The sequence below is a fragment of the Gopherus flavomarginatus genome, chromosome 1 (genome assembly GCF_025201925.1).
Source record: "Gopherus flavomarginatus isolate rGopFla2 chromosome 1, rGopFla2.mat.asm, whole genome shotgun sequence".
Classification (NCBI taxonomy): Eukaryota; Metazoa; Chordata; order Testudines; family Testudinidae; genus Gopherus; species Gopherus flavomarginatus.
The window spans coordinates 130,104,976-130,121,608 of record NC_066617.1 but is presented as its reverse complement, the minus strand read 5'-3'; the positions used below and the strand labels follow the sequence as shown (position 1 = coordinate 130,121,608).

The following is a 16,633-nucleotide window of genomic DNA, read 5'->3' as shown; positions in this document are numbered from 1 at the left end:
CTCTGTTCATCCTACACAAACATGTAAATCATAAAGTGAGACTAAAGCTCCATCATTTGGAACAGTCCATACAGGTCTCATCAGACCTGAGGAGACAAGCTTCAGAGTTCTGCTAGCAGATCAAGCCAGTTTCATCCAGTGCCCTGTCAAGCAGACAAGTGACCCTAAAGCCTACCACAGGGAAGACAGCGCTGAGTAAAGACCTGGCCCTGCGGGGGCCTGCTCTGAACACAGAGGCAGAGACTGCAAGTAGAGCTCAGTGTCTTCCCTTAAGGACAGGCACTTTAAAGCCTCTGAAGATAAATCCACCAAGTCATGGGTGGTTTTGAGGCTTGGGGAGAAGGAACAGCATATGGTGCAGCACAATCCTCCAGCTCTGATGATGCAAACTTCTACATCAATACTCACTGGAGAGGATCTGCTTAGATGAGAACTACGACAGACATTGATGCAGAGACTCATACTGGTACAGATCTTGTTACCAAGAGCACCATATACTTCAGTGCCACTCATGGAGGTCTACTCCTACCTCATCATCTCCAGGGCATGTATTCACCCTGTCTTCCAGTGGAGAGCCCTTTCTTCTGTGGTCAGTGGTTTCAATTTACTTTATAGAGTTCAGCATCCACCAGCTCATCAGGAATGGCATTAACCTATCCAGTACCTAGCAAGCTGGCCAGCCATATTCCTGTTACATGTCACCGAGGCCCTATTGGGGTTACTTGGACCTACCATTTCAGGCATCCAGAAACTGGTCTCCACCAGATCTGAAGAAGAGGTTATTCTCATCAGCGTCCCTGGCCAGACTGCTTATGCCAGAATACCAGGGAGAGCCAACCTCCCACAGAGTTTGTTTTTCTATACTCTTCCCAGTCTTGGCTCTTCAGTCATGTTGGTGGTATAAGCAGAGTATCCCCGAAGGACATGGGTTACAAGGCATGACTTTGTACTCCTGTGCTTGCATACAGCAGCATGTGGCTAATTGTGGGTTGGGAGAGTCTTAGAGCCTGGGCTCCAGCCCAGGCCCAGAGGTCTACATTGCAATTAAACAGCCCCACAGCCTAAGCCGAAGAGATCTGGCACAGGCCAGCCGCAGGTGTCTAATTGCTGTTTAGACATACCCTTAGTGGCCAAGATGACCATACAGATGGTAATGGATGCTTCTGATGCCACAGCCACATCTGAATGCCAAGTATTGGAGAGTAGCACTTCAATCTCTATTTGATACAGCTGAAGCTACCCACTCCCACTGTCCTGGGAAGACATTGCTGCCAGTCACCTTCAGTGGTGTCCACACTGACCACCTAGTGAAACAAGAAAGAACAGTTACTTACCCTACAGTAGTTGTCATTCTTTGACATGTTGTAGTCAGTGTGGATCTCACAACTCACTCTCTGCCCCTGATTTTTAGAGTCCTCAACAGCAAAAGCTTTGAATTTCAATGGAACTGAGGGAGGATTGCTGCTGCTCCACTCTTCTTGCTCCTTTCATGGCACAGGACACACATGTAGACCTGATGGACACTGCTCTTCAAACTTCATTCCTCCCTTAAATGCTCTCTCCCTGAAAACCCCCCTCCCCACTCTGATCTTAAGCATGAGCACCCTCAATGGGATCCGCAGAGATTACATCTCAAAGAATCACAGTTACTATAGAGCAAGTAATCATTTTTTTCATATCATACCAGTATTTACATATACATTTCACACATATAAGTAATAATTTTGCAGAACCTTCTTAGATGAAGATGTATTCTTCCATAAGGAGAAATACTGACAAAACATATTTAGCTTAAGTTTCAAAACCATTTGTAGGAGTTTTGCCTAGTTTAATCTGATAGCTTTTGCAGGCATTAGTAATTGCCGAATAGCTGGAGTGCTTTGAGTTAGTTAAATAAAATTGAAATAGGACATTTTATTCAATACTTTCCTTCTTTTTTCATTCAGGTACTTTGATTCTGCAGAGTTGAGGAGCAGCACTTTTTCTAAATGGGATGACAATACAGATTCCTTTTGGAAGAAAGAGAGCAGTAACAGAGACACTGACACATTTCTGACTTCAAAAATTACAGACTATGCAGACAGGTATACAGAGATAACTTGTACTAACTTCAGTGCAAAGAGCTAAACCTACTCATCTAATTTATGAGAGTAGTCTTGATGACTTAAATGGTACTGCCTGTGAGACTAAGACTAGCAGAATTTGACCAAAACTTTGATCATTAGTAATGAGGTTTCCTTATATATGCAGCATGAGTTTCTTCTGTTTTCCTGGGTAACTTTTTGTCACTTATTACATGTTGACTATTTATTAAGTGTTCAGCATTGTACAAGACACAGTCATTCCCCGAAGAGTTTATAATTCAAAAGACATGCACAGAAAAGAAGATTGCAATGTAAGAGGAAGTAAACCTACATTGTTTCTATATTTTTAGTTATTCTGATCCTGCCCATTTTTCTTCTGTAGACCTTCTGCCTCATACTTTATTTAAGTTAGACACTAAATTAATTAAATAGTGATGCATGTGTACAATTGGGACTAAAATTTATTTAATATATTTACGAGTAACAGTTTTGTGTTTTTAAAAATATTGATCTAAAATAAGCATTTATTGTTTTCCACAGGGAAATATTTTCAGTTTTATAGTCAATGACAATTGTAGTCTGCAGACTTCTTTTTCACTTTTGATTTTAAGTTTATTTAAAAGTTAATTTTGGACATATTCATTTATTGACACCATCCAACCTGCATATTAAATGCATAGCCATTCTTAGAAAATAACAGCATGTGATTGTGTAACTAAGGACTGTAGCAAAATGCAATCTTAACACTGACATTTCCTTACTTTAGAGTGTTTATTTGTGAAACCTTGACATTCTTTTAATGTTATATTTTGTAGAGAATTCTGAATATGTTTAGTTGCCAGTGAGATGTGGAAGGTAATGATGGTTCAAAGGATTATGAACTACTGTATTACCGCTAGGCTAAGCCTGCTGTAAACAGTCTCTCATTTTGAACATTATTTTTTACATGTTCACTTTGGGCAGAGTTTAACATAAATGTGGGTTACAATGTAACTTTTGTAGAATTAATCTAATCCTTGTTGACACCAGTTTTGCTTGCTTTTTAATAAATCTTTCTTGAATTAATTCTTCTAATTCAAGCCAACAGAACTCATTCAGTTCAAGTTATAGTCAAGTAGTATTTACCTATCTACCTATAAAATTATCACTGAAATATTATGTTTCTGCCATTATATCATTTTTTTAAAGAAAAGCTCTTTATATTTCTTGTTGTCCTTGTTTCTTATTGACTTGCATTTAAAAAAAATTAGGTACATTTTTTGTTTTAGTTAAAAAGAGATAATATTGCTTTCAGCTCAATCATGTTATACTGGATAGAATTTTTTTTAAAATGCATTAATGCTTTAGGCCTACATCTCGTCGTAAACCTGAATATGAGCCACCTTTAAGCACAGATGAGGCACAAAAAAAATTTGGCAATGTCAAAGCTATTTCATCAGATATGTATTTTGGAAAGCAAGACCATGCTGATGTAAGTACAAAAGTTTCTATGCCAAATAAACATATTTTTCGATGCTCAAATATTGTGTGATGACTTTAGAAAATTGTGTTACAGTTACTAATAATGGGTAGGGTAGGTAGCTCGGATTGGCTAACGGTCAGAGAGTAGGTTGCCTTTGGGGAGTTTGCAGAGACATACGGATTTTTATCTGTGTTCTACAGGTAAAAGTGTCTGTAGTCCGTTACTAGGCACCTGAGCAAACGAGCAAGACATGTCAATATACTGTTAGTGACATTTTATTTTTAATTCTTTTCTAGTATGAAGCTAGGGCTCGTCTAGAGAGACTTTCTGGAAGTTCCTCCATAAGTTCAGCCGACTTGTTTGAAGAGCAAAAGAAACAACCAGCAGGTACTAAAGGAAGGCAATGAGAAAAACTAAAACTTCATTGTATAAATGTACTAAGAGTATTAGTTTTCAGTTGCACTGTATCAGAAATCTAGCTTTCCTAGTTCCCCACAAGATGAAGTATATAAACTGCATTCTGTGCTTAGCATTTATTACAACAATTCACTCTCAAAACTAGAGGGGCAAGTTTAATTATAAAAATACAAGGAAACTCACAATTAAGATTTCCATAACCTTCCTGAAAGCAAGTAACTTAATATTATTTGAAGCTGATTTTATGCCATGTGTCTGTGCAGAAGATAGGCTATGACTTGTAAAGGTAAAGTCTTTTATCAATGGGAAATGATAATCTGTACAAAATAAGATTAAGAAGTCAAGTGGTTCAGTATTTCTGATATATCAGGTAGGTTTATATGGCACATAAGTCATACTAAATAGATTTTAATCTTTACATTTAGTAAAAGTCAGAATCATTATTGAGGGAGTAATTGATTCAATAGAGTAGTTACTAGATTTGAAATTCTTCTTCCTTAAATGCCTTAGGGCATATGTGTGTTTAACAAATACTTACTACTAGGCAATATTACTTGCCTAGTTGAGTTTCTGTGAAGAAAGCTATGCAATAGCCCAGTCTGTATTATCTCAGCCCTGCCCCACTTGAATTAACAGGGTGCAATAGCAGGTGGGGTTTGTCATAGTTTGGGTTGGGGGGAGAAGGAGAGAGGATAAAAGGGAAGGTATTGGACTGGCTGAAATTTAGCCTGGGACATAGCTGCAGCCTTGGTACGTTGTCCTCTAGACCAGTTATTTATTTGACCAGTCAGTAGCATGGCAGGAAGCTATAAAAGACAATGAGACATCAGAGCATTTTAGTGCTCTAGTTAGTTGGGTTTCAGTTCTGTAGCCAGTGAGGAAAGGGAGGTAATTTAAAAAAAATTGTTTGAAGAATAGTTAAAAATCTGTAAGTAAGTAAGTAATATAGTCTAGAAAAGTGAAAGATACCCAACATCCCAATTTCACTTTAAAAAACAGCCACACAATTCAGTTTCAATATGTTAGTTAATTGTGGAAATTTTTAAAAAAAATCATTGTCTTCATTTTGGCTCCAGTGAGAAAACATTTGATATTGCATTGGCCTCACTGAGTAAGGTATGCACTGTTAATTTACTGGCTAATGCAGCAGTGTCACTTAGCACAAATTCTGAGATTGAATTTTAGTCAAAAGCACCTAAATTCAAGCAACTTGGAAGACTCTTGATAGGAAGGAAGCCACAATGACTAACTTAGAACTATGGCAGTTCACTAATATCCTCAGCAGTGTGTGTGTGTGTGTGTGTGTGTGTGTGTGTGTGTTTGTCTGTATATATATAAAGGGGGACATAACTTAAAAACCAACTTTTTCCCCTGAATTTTTAACCTTTGTATTAGTGTTATAGTTTATATCTACAATTACTATAGCAATTAGAAAGGGATTTTTTTTCAGTTTGTTTATTTTGTGCATTTAACCACACTTTTTGTGGAGACAATTTCATGTTTCCCCCTCTTGTCAGTTCTCTGTGTGGTTTATGTGAGGCTTTCATACAGCAGTGGAGGGAGGGGATGGGAAGGAAATAGAAAAATATGATTGTAAAACAAGGATTGAGGGAGGCGTACTGTCTGAAACTACTTTTAACTTTTATTTTAAAAATAGATTCAAATTCAGGTTGAAGCCATCCCTTTAAATATACTATCTTGTTTTAAAATGTCTTGTAGTACAAAGTATTACGCCTCATGAAGACACTATAGCATACATGTGCTGTGAGCGCATTCATTACTGACCACTTGAAAAATGCATATGGTTTATGGTGCTCAAGGAAGTACATCAAATAAAGATAGAATTTTGTTGCCAAAGATGAGAGACTTTTACAAACTCTTTTTGGCTGGTATCACTAAGAAAATAATAAAGGGAGGAAGATACTGTAACAAGGTAGTAGCTTCTCCTCTGCCCACAATGGGTCCTCTGCCATGCCAAAGTCTCTGAGGCAGCTTTATTGTGACAACAAAACAGTTCCTCTACGCACCCTGGGTTACAGTTCCTGGGGAATTTTTCCCCTTTCCTTTCAGGTGCCCACTGCCTTTCCTCCCTGGGGACTCTGGCAGTTTTGCTGTGCCTAATTACTGTTTCTGTGTCCTGTTCCCTGAACACTGTCATCCAGGCTTTTGTCCCTGGATGCCCCTTTTCAGAACAGTTCTTCTCAGGTTCCCACTCCCTCCCCTCCCAGGGGACTCTGGCAGTCCTAGCTCTCTAGGGAGTCCCTATTCCCATGGAGGAGGCACCCCATGTCTGTGCTCTCTGCCTCTTTCCTGACTGGCATTCAACCTGACTCACATAGACTCCCTTTCAAAGGGGTCTCTCCTCCTCTCTAGTTCCAGGTGCTTTCTTTTAAAAATCATTTGGGTCAGCAGATGAGGCAGAGTGCACTGGCCCTGCACCCTCTTACAAGGCCAGTATCAGCCTGTGATATACTGTAGTGATTTGTACTGTCCTTTTTAATTCACACAGTAGTCACACACACATCCTTCAACTATGGTGGAGAGGTAGTGTCCTTATCTTCTGAAAATTGCCTAACTTTGAGAAGCACACAGACAGTGATTCTTTATAAAATGAAGGTAATATGAAATTCAGAGATTGGCAACAAAAAAGCTGTAGAAATTCTGGAGTCCTTGCCAGAATAAAACACCGTTTTTTAAATTCAAAGATTCACTTTCATGAACAGCACTTAGAGTTTATCGTAAAACACTTCCAAAGTGTGTGTTCTTGTAAAAAATCTCAGGTTAAATGTCTGCATCTTTTAAAAACAAACAAACAAAAAAGAGCTAGGAAAGGCTACAAAAACAGCCTCTAGTGTAATTAATTTCAAAGTTATTGATTGTCAATGGCACTAACTGATCAGGTTTTACTGACAAAAATGCAAGATGCTTCTCAGAAAACCGTGAGAAAAATTAAGTTGCTTAAGGTGTTAATTTACATTATATCTGAATTATTTATATTTGTTCTTTGGGATTTTCATTTCTATTAATTTGGTTTTCAAAATTAGAAGACCAAAGGATACCTGAAGTGACACAGTTCATAAGAAAGTAAAAATTGCAGTTCAGAAACTTGGTTGTGTCTTCGCTACTGTTGTTTCAGATGGGTCTCACAGGTATAAATGAAACTTGAATCGCTATCACAATGTTGATTTGACTAAAGAATCTGTAGAACACAGGTCTAGTGATACCACTATAGAAACAGCCAATACTGACCTTAAAGGCAGTGCAGAAAATGTATTATTGAAAATGACTTTGCATCTTGCACTACAAATAAGTTCTGCTATCCTGAACAGTTTTTAATATTAAATACCAATGTGCATCAATAGTGTCTTAAAAATTATGGGTGGGAAGGTACCAATTCAAATTATCGTTGGTCACTAAAACAGCCATGGTGTAGACTTGCCATTAGAGATGACAAGGGTGTAGTTTTAATAGAAAGTTTGGCATCTTTTGCCTTTTGAGAGTCTTAAATAGTGACAAATTCTTGCTGAATAAAAGGAGCAAGAATTTTTGCAAGTGGTGTGAATAGTTGTTTTGATTGTGGTCATAGGAAAAAAGCTCTTAAGGAAAGAAAATAAAAATTGGAGGGATCACATTACCCATAATGTAAGATGCAGTCTTATAGGACTGCATCTTTTTCCTTATTGCCCATAAGGTATCATTTCACTGTAGTGGAAAAGTGAGAAAAGAATATGTTTTGCAGCCATCGGAAAAAGATAAGGAATGATGATGAGGCCTGATCCATAGATAAGGAAATTTAAAATTGCACTTTGGCATATAACTTAGTTAATGTGCATTTACCTTATAAGTTACATGCCGCAGTAGCAAGCAACTTTTTTTGTATTTTGAGCCATGTTAGTGTATTGTGAAGCCCATAACTGAAGTACCTTAAAAATATTTTTAAAAGCTCAAATTGAGTTTGATATTATGCACTGAATTTACTGATTGCTCAAAAATTTTATGAGTGTTCACCCTTGGTGTTTCTGAAGTATGTTTCTGCCACTGTTTGTTTAATCACTAGGATTCTCAGTGTGACCTTTTGTAACACTATGGGTCTGACCATTGGGTTGTCTATATGAGCATCAGCTTATTAATTTCTGATTGAGCTTCCTGATTGTCTTGACCCTATAACTTCTGACCTTTCCTATAAAAGGAACAGTTATAGAAAAATTATGCCTTCTGAAGAAGCAGAGTTCAGCTGTTTGTATTACGCACCATATGGAGCTGCCAACATCTAAAAAAGTCTTGTAATGGATGTCACATTCTGAGGTGCAGTCCAGACCAATGAAGAATTGTCATATCTTACCATGTAACCCTGAGTGCTTCACAATGCCTTGCTACTGTGATTTTCTGCCTGGGACACTCACAGTCAGCAACAAGTATGCACTCTGTCTATGTATTTGGCAACCCTGGTCCAATATTTTGGATCCTGGAGCCTACCTACAATATCAGAGACTTCCACTGGTCTCCACAAGTCTTGGTTAACAACTGGTAAGGAAACGCCACACTCTCCCCAGCCCCAATTTTTCCCAAAAATGTGTGTTCTAAAACATCCAATCTGATCTTGGAACAAGCAGAGAAATGTTAAGGTCCATTGCTCCTTTAAAGAGTCAGTATTCAACAGTTTGTTACTTTAACTGGAGTTAACAGAGAGTTGAGTTTAAACACAGCACTGGACTGGATGACATTAAAAATAAAAAAAGTTTAATTACGGAGATAGATCTTAAGTGAGTATAAGAATTAAAGTGAGAAATGGTTACAAGAGAAATAAAGATAAAATGCTTTCTAGTAACTAAAATTTAAGCTAGATTAGGTACAAGGTAAAATCCTTGTCACGTGTTTCCATCAAGATTTCTGACGAGACTCCTGGGTCACAACCGATCCCCCTTTGTCATCTTAGGGAAAAGATAGATAATGCAGGGTTCTTCGAAGAGTGTCCCTGTGGGTTCTCTACTTTAGGTGTCTTGACGCCCTGTGCTTATAATCAGAGATTTGTAGTAGCAGTGCCCCAGTTGGCCATGCACACATGACATCTGTGTCTCACCACTCCGAGTGGCCATTTAGCATGCGCAGCCAACCATCTCTCAGTTCCTTCTCTACTGCCTTTGGCTAGAGTCAGAATGACAGCAGCGCCTGTCTATCTTGTAAAATTGCTTATATGACCATCTCTGTTTATCCCTTTTGCTGGTTTTCTTTTGTTTTCTCATCCTTCTTTACCGATTTTAAAAAAAGTGTTATTTTGTTTGCCCGCCCACCACCAGCGGGTCTCTGCCAATGGTGACCTTCACCTTAGGTATGCCTGGTTCCCCCCAGCTTTAAACATTGCTTGATCTACAGGCTATCTGTTACTGTATCTGTTGGTCATGCTGTCTCGGGGAAACCCATATACCACAGAAGTGTCCACATTGCAAGAAATTATCTGCCAGGACACTGAAAGCCAGGGACTTCCAACAAAAACTAATGATGGAGAAATCCCGCAGGCCAGCCTCCGACCTAGAGTCCAGGGCTTCTCCTGGCCAATGGTCTCCAGCAGCAGCCTCAGACAAGGGCTACACACAAATCGTGTCTAAGGACCCTGCATCTAAGAAGTGAGAGTGAAGGATTCCCTCAAATGGTGGATACAACCTCAAAACATCTGTTCAGGGGTCCCATTCCAACAAAAAACTCCCACTATAACTATCACCACAGATGCCTCTGTAGTGGGATGGAGAGCCCATCTGGACAACACCATCATCCAGGGATGCTGGTCCCCAGCAGAAACCAACCTACATATAAACATTCTAGAGCTCTGGGCAGTAACAAAAGCATGCAAACACTTCCTTCTGCTTATCCGCAACAATACCATCAAAGTCCTCATGGACAACACAGCCTGCATGTTTTATATAAACCGACAGGGCAGAGCTTGATCATACCCTTTCTGCATCAAGGCACTCCACCTATGGCAATGGTGCATAGCCAACAATATAGACATTTCTACAGTTTACCTGCCAGGACTTGAGAATACCACGGAAGACCATCTGAGCAGACACTTCTCACAAACCTATGAGTCGGAGATGGACTACCAGACCATCGTGACTATATTCAACCAGTGGGGGTTCCCTACTATAGACTTATTCGCAACAGTTCGCAATACAAAATGCCCTCAATATTGCTCCCGAGCGGGCCTCAGCCACCACTCACTGGGCGATGCCCTCCCCACAAAATGGGAAGAACCACTAATGTACGCATTCCCCCTGATCTCTCTAGTAAGCCAGGTATTGCACAAAATCAGACAGGACAAGGCCAGGGTTGTACTCATTGCACCAACATGGCTCAGACAGACGTGGTTCTCATACCTAACACAGATGGTGGTGAAACCTCCTCGAACCCTTCCACAACTTCCTCACCTCCTGACACAGAAGGCCAGCCGCGTCATTCACCCCAACCTAGTGGTTCTCCGCCTAAAGGCCTGGTTCGTCCATGGCTAACGGGGCTGGATCATGATTACTCTGAAGAAGTTAAGATTTTCTCTTGAATAGTCACAAACGGAGCACACGCAAGACTTATGCTCATAAGTGGATACATTTCTGCACCTGGTATGAGGCTCATCATATGTCTCCTCATTCTGCCCCTCCACCCAGAGTCCTGGACTATATACTAGGTCTTAAAAAGACGTGCCTTTCCAATAGCTTCTTAAAGGTAAGCTTAGCAGCAGTCACCTCACTACATGATAAGGTAGATGGAACTACCATCTTTGCTTATCCAACCACTAAATGATTCTTAAAGGGCATGACCAACATCTACCCTCCCCTAAAATACCCTAATCCTATACAGGACTGTGGTGGGGTTCAACTCACCACCGCTGGCACCCCCTGTCGGTCGCTCCAGGAATTAGCTCTTGACCGCTCTGGGACATCCTCACTGTGTGGTAACTCTCCTGTTGTCTCCGTTCTGCTGCCCTTGGACCCACGTTGCTCCCTGCTCAGCGGCGTCCTCTTCAGGACAGTCTTCATCCACTTCAGGACACTGCCCTCCGGCAGTGCCCACTACTGTGGTCTCACCCCCTTCCAGCAGAGGGAGGGTTGTTAACTGCAGTCCTTCTGTTTGTGTCTCTCTCTCTCTCCCTGCCCACCTCATTCTCCACAACCGAGAAGACAAAAGGAGACAGCCATTGAACTCTAGGGGAAGGGTCCTGACTTGCAAATTTGGTCAGTAATCTGCTGGAGCCTGAGGTGAGAGAGTTTACTTTGCAACTAAGCTACTTTTATAAGTAGATACTAGTGAGAGTGTTCTTTGTTTTTATTTTTCTTGTAATCATTTCTAACTTTTATACCTCACTACTTATCCTCACTTAAAATCTTTGTTGTTAATAAGCTTGTTTTACTGTTTTATCTAATCCAGTCTTTTTAAATTGAAGTGTCTGGATAGCTGTTTAAGGTAATAAGCTGGCATATTATTTCTATAAAGGAATAATGGATTAAATACATTTGTATTGGCCAGGAGAGGGTTGGGCAGCACAGGATAAAGATTTCTGGGGGAAGATCTGCAACTGGGGGTGTGTTGAGGTCACCTTGCAGTATAACTCAGGCTGGTGAGAGACCAGGTGTGCCTGGCAGGCTGCAGTTACACACAGACACTCCCAGTGTGTCTTGCATGCTGGAAGGCTGTTTGTGAGCAGCCTGGGTGAGAGCTACCGTAAGGCACACAAGATTGCAAGACAAGGGTGACACCGCTACTCATTTCCCTCTGGAATTGTCTGCTAAAATGCAAATTGTTTAGTTCTTCAAATGATGGTACCTATGTGTATTTCACATGTGAGATGCACCTGAGTCTGGAAGAAGTGTCCGTTAACCCGCATATGCGTGGTGCATCCCCTTGTGCTTCAAGCCAAGGATATAATAGATGGTGTGGGTCAACGCCTCTTCAGTTCCCTCTTACCGCCACACGGCCTGAGTCGGAACCCCTGTTCCTTCACACTGTGTTTTGCTAAGAGAGTGACCACTCCTTGTTCTGTGTATATAGTTGCAGATAATTGTATTTTGTTGTTTTAGTGAGATATACACTAGTGTAGTTCTTCCCCTGTTTGGGGAACTTTCTCCACCTGGGGACTATGCCCCAGATTCCATGATTTTAAAAATTGTTTCTCTTGCTCGCATTCATTATCTGTGAATGACAAGTATCAGAGCTGTCTTTACTGCCACGGCAAGACACACATAGACTCATAGACTTTAAGGTCAGAAGGGGCCATTATGATCATCTAGTCTGACCTCCTGCACAATTCAGGCCACAGAATCTCACCCACTCACTCCTGTAACAAGCCTCTAACTTATGTCTGAGTTATTGAAGTCCTCAAATCGTGGTTTGAAGATGCAAGGTGCAGAGAATCCTCCAGCAAGTGACCCGTGCCCCATGCTGCAGAGGAAGGCAAAAAACCTCCAGGGCCTCTGCCGATCTGCCCTGGAGGAAAAATCCTTCCCGACCCCCAAATATGGCGATCAGCTAAACCTTGAGCATGTGGGCAAGACTCATCAGCCAGCACCCGGGAAAGAATTCTCTGTAGTAACTCAGATCCCACCCCATCTAACATCCCATGACAGGCCATTGGGTTTATTTACTTCTAACAATCAAAGATCAATTAACTGTCAAAATTAGGCTATCCCATCATACCATCCCCTCCATAAACTTATCAAGCTTAGTCTTGAAGCAGATATGTCTTTTGACCCCACTACTCCCCGTGGAAGGCTGTTCCAGAACTTCACTCCTCTAATGGTTAGAAACCTTCATCTAATTTCAAGTCTAAACTTCCTGATGGCCAGTTTATATCCATTTGTTCTTGTGTCTACATTGGTACTGAGCTTAAATAATTCCTCTCCCTCCCTGATATTTATCTCTCTGATTATATTTATAAAGAGCAATCATATCTTCTCGCAGCCTTCTTTTGGTTAGGCTAAACTTGCCAAGCTCTGAGAGTCTCCTTTCCATTCCTCGGATCATCCTAGTAGCCCTTCTCTGTACCTGTTCCAGTTTGAATTCATCCTTCTTAAACACGGGAGATCAGAACTGCACACAGTATTCCAGATGAGGTCTCACCAGTGCCTTGTATAATGGTACTAACACCTCCTTATCTTTACTGGAAATACCTCACCTGATGCATCCCAAGACCGCATTCGCTTTTTTAACAGCCATATCATATAGGCGGCTCATAGACATCCTGTGATCATGGCTTGCTGCTCCATCTGCAAGTCTTTCATGCCCTGAACACAGGAAGCTCGAGAGCTTTGCCTCCATAAGTACTTGATGGAGGAAGCCATTAGACTGAGGGCACATTCTGATCCGGGACCAGTGAAGTCCCTGGTAGCAACCATCACTGGCAGTGAGAGCCGCTCCAATCCCCTCATGTGCTCCCGATCCATTGGTATTGAAGACAAAGGACAAGTACCAACATTAGAGTATAAAAAACACTGTCACGGGCATAAGAGCAGATCCCCATCATAGATTGCTCCTAAGCACAGCATTTCTTCCCCTAGCTGGGCCAAGTTGGGTGAGATGTGCGCAGATCCAACTGGACCAATGTCCAAGCTTCCACATGTGGAGAGTAAGACTAGGTACAAACGGAATCCAATGGTGCCAATGACTGCCCTGGTACCCACACATCTGGAACACTCACCAGTGTGTGTTCCCATCTTGCCAGTGCCTCTGCACCTCCTGGATAGGCTGGCCCTGCAGAAACCGCTTAGGCCCTCTGACATTTCCTATGGCACCACCCTAAATTCCTCCCAAAGGTAGTATCGGAATTACACCTATAGCAGTGCATCCATCTTTGAAGTGAAATACAGCAGCTGTTTAACAACACTCAGCAAGACTAGGTAACAGTTTAGGAAAGGAAATTAGTAATATTGTATCCAATTGAAACTGCAGGAGGAATCTTATATGTTGGCAGAGTGTAATTGCTCAACTTGGTATATGGAGTGTACAGTTTTAGAAAATATCATGTTTGGTAGAAATATGTACAAATTCTCAAATGGAAATATGAAAATATAAAGCAAGAGGAATCTGAGTAATTTGATTAATTGTTTTAGATCTAAAGATTACTTTTAATTTTTAGAACTTTAGTTGGTATGGACATTCAGACATTCATGGGTTTGGTGTTCAATGTAGTAGATAATAGCTCTAAAAATACGCTATTTTTAATACAATATCACTATAAAATGTTTTCTTTTATCCCCTCCATAGGAAATTACAGTATTGCAAATGTCTTGCCTTCAGCTCCTGATATGGCTCAGTTTAAACAAGGAGTAAAATCAGTGGCTGGAAAACTTTCTGTTCTTGCTAATGGAGTCATGACTTCTATACAGGTTAGTAAATTAGGAAAGTAAGAAATATTAAAAAAACAGGATAGATATTGAAGTTTTGTCGAGGATTTAGTCACATGATTCCTGTCAATTAACTCCTTTTGGGGGGGAAAGGTTGATCATTTTTATATAATGTAGCTGAAACGTCAGAGAACTTTCATAACAGATGGCAAAATATTTAAGGCTTTTTATGACTTTCCAATTAATAATTCACTTTTCTTAGAGAAGTTTCCATGTGTACAGTTGAGACTCTTAAAAATGACTGACGTGTTCCTTTTCTTATAGTAATAGAACGTGCATTCTATCAAGCAAATTTGTTGCTCATATCCCATTTTAGAGTAACTAGTAATAATTTAACTGTTAGGCTTTTGTCTCTGTAGCTGATGTGATAGAAGAATGTACTACAGAGTCCCTGGATGGAAGGACCGATATTTTAAAAGATAGACGCTGAAAGTTAAAATCCTAAATTCATAATTAGGCACCTAAGTAAGAGGCCTGGTTTTCAAAAGTACCAAATGCCCATCAAATCCCTTTGAGCTCAGATTAAATCAGTGAGAGCTGTTGGGTGTCTGACATTTTTGAAATTCAAGAGCCCAATATTAAGCCCTTATTTTTGAAAATCTTGGCCAGTTTTCTAAATGTGGTGGCTTTAAAAATTAAACTTCACTTACTTTTAATGACTATTGCTGTATTTAATTTATCTTGCTGTGGAACACATGCCCGTGAGTATTTTGTTCTTTTCTCTTTTTTCTAGGACCGATACAGTTCTTAACCAGTTGCATATCAACATAATTAAGTACACTAAAGAAGAATTTCCAGATATGCCAGTGATTACATTGCTGATTGAAATGAAGGCTGCCTTAAGGCTCTAGAATATTTTCCAAGTTGTTTTGCCATTTTTGTTTACCATGTTACTTTCTGGTTCTTGGAATTTTTTGACTGTCACTTTATTTTTATGTAGCAAAAACCTTGTAGTAACTTGTTACATCACTTATGCTTTTGTTCCTTTATAGTGTTGTATCTTCCAATGTCCTTAGTGTTACATACAGTACATCTCTCTCTCCCCCCACCCACCCCCCAAGTTGGCTGGAGGGCAGGGAAGAAAAAGATGGCTAGATGGGTGCTTTAGATGGAAAGATGAGATTACTGATCTGAATCTCTGCATCTGTAGTCATAAACCTCAGGTGCCACATGTATACATAGTTTGGCTGCTGACAATTTTTGTGTCCTGTAGAAATGAAATCTTAATTTAAAAAAATCATACATTGAGATGGTATTTAGTGTATTATAGCAAAATACAGGACTTGATTTGGACCTTTGCTTGTCAGGAACAGAAGCTCTTGAAATTCATGTTGTTTAGCATTAAAATGACAAGGGAATATTACCTTTAGAGCATTATTTCCTCTGGAAAATATTTTGTTTAGGGTGAGGTATGAGATATATAAATACTCAGAGTATGTAAGGTAACAAACTTAATTTTGTCCTGGGATCTGTCTATTTATTCATAACTTTGAGAATTATTAAAAAATTGCAATGTAGTCTCCTTAAGTGCTTTTAAACAATCAGTATCGTGTACAAAATGAACAAAATTCAAGTATACATAATTATAGGGACAAATAGAGTAGTTAATTGACTATTTCGTTTTGTTAAGTATTTTTAGAACAATCTTAGTTTTTTGATAACTTACAAAATATGTGAATAAAAAAATATAGTGGGGTTGTGTTTTAGACAGCCTGGAATTTGCCATTGACAAAGTATATTGCAAATTTTGTGGATCTAAAAAAAAAACCCAAAATGAGTTTCCAACTGATTCTGTTCTATAGCTTTATTTAAACAAATCTCAAATTTGTAAACTGCTAATACCTAATAAAAACAATTGAAATCAGTTGTATTTTTCTTACACACATGTATGCAGGAGGCCAGTCTTTAGTTTCTTAACCCACCACACGTTTGGTCTCTATACTAATGCTGTGCTTGCTATTTGGAATTTGTCTTTAATTAAAATACAGCAAAGTGGCCATTTCATATCAGTTTGCTATGTTTGTAAAGAACACTGCTGATTTGGGGTGGGGGAAGGAACATACAGTGCTAGTAGCTTTTTGTGTATTAAGATTTTAATGTAGTGTCCAGTTGTATCTACATTTCCTATCTAACTGACCAAATTTGATTCAAGCTCTTCTTTAAATTTAATCTTTACTTGCTGCTCTGTCTGATACATCCTGATTTATTAATCCAAAAATCCTTTATTTTTTTTATAAGAGCTGTACACAGCTGGGCTTTTGTTCTGGCTAACAACACAGCTT

The 16,633-nt window shown here is 39.7% G+C and overlaps 1 protein-coding gene across 2 annotated transcripts in view; it reads left to right on the top strand.

Moving 5' to 3' along the window:
- The window catches only part of ARFGAP3 (ADP ribosylation factor GTPase activating protein 3), an 81,833-nt gene extending 65,618 nt beyond the window's left edge, over positions 1-16,215 (top strand). For both annotated transcript variants that reach the window (XM_050919748.1, XM_050919739.1), the window contains 5 exons: positions 1,947-2,084; positions 3,432-3,555; positions 3,843-3,933; positions 14,212-14,333; positions 15,085-16,215. In XM_050919748.1, coding sequence (XP_050775705.1) covers positions 1,947-2,084; positions 3,432-3,555; positions 3,843-3,933; positions 14,212-14,333; positions 15,085-15,102 — 493 coding nt within the window. In that variant the 3' untranslated portion in view covers positions 15,103-16,215. The remainder of the gene's footprint in view (positions 1-1,946; positions 2,085-3,431; positions 3,556-3,842; positions 3,934-14,211; positions 14,334-15,084) is intronic.
- The last annotated feature ends 418 nt before the right edge of the window (positions 16,216-16,633 follow it).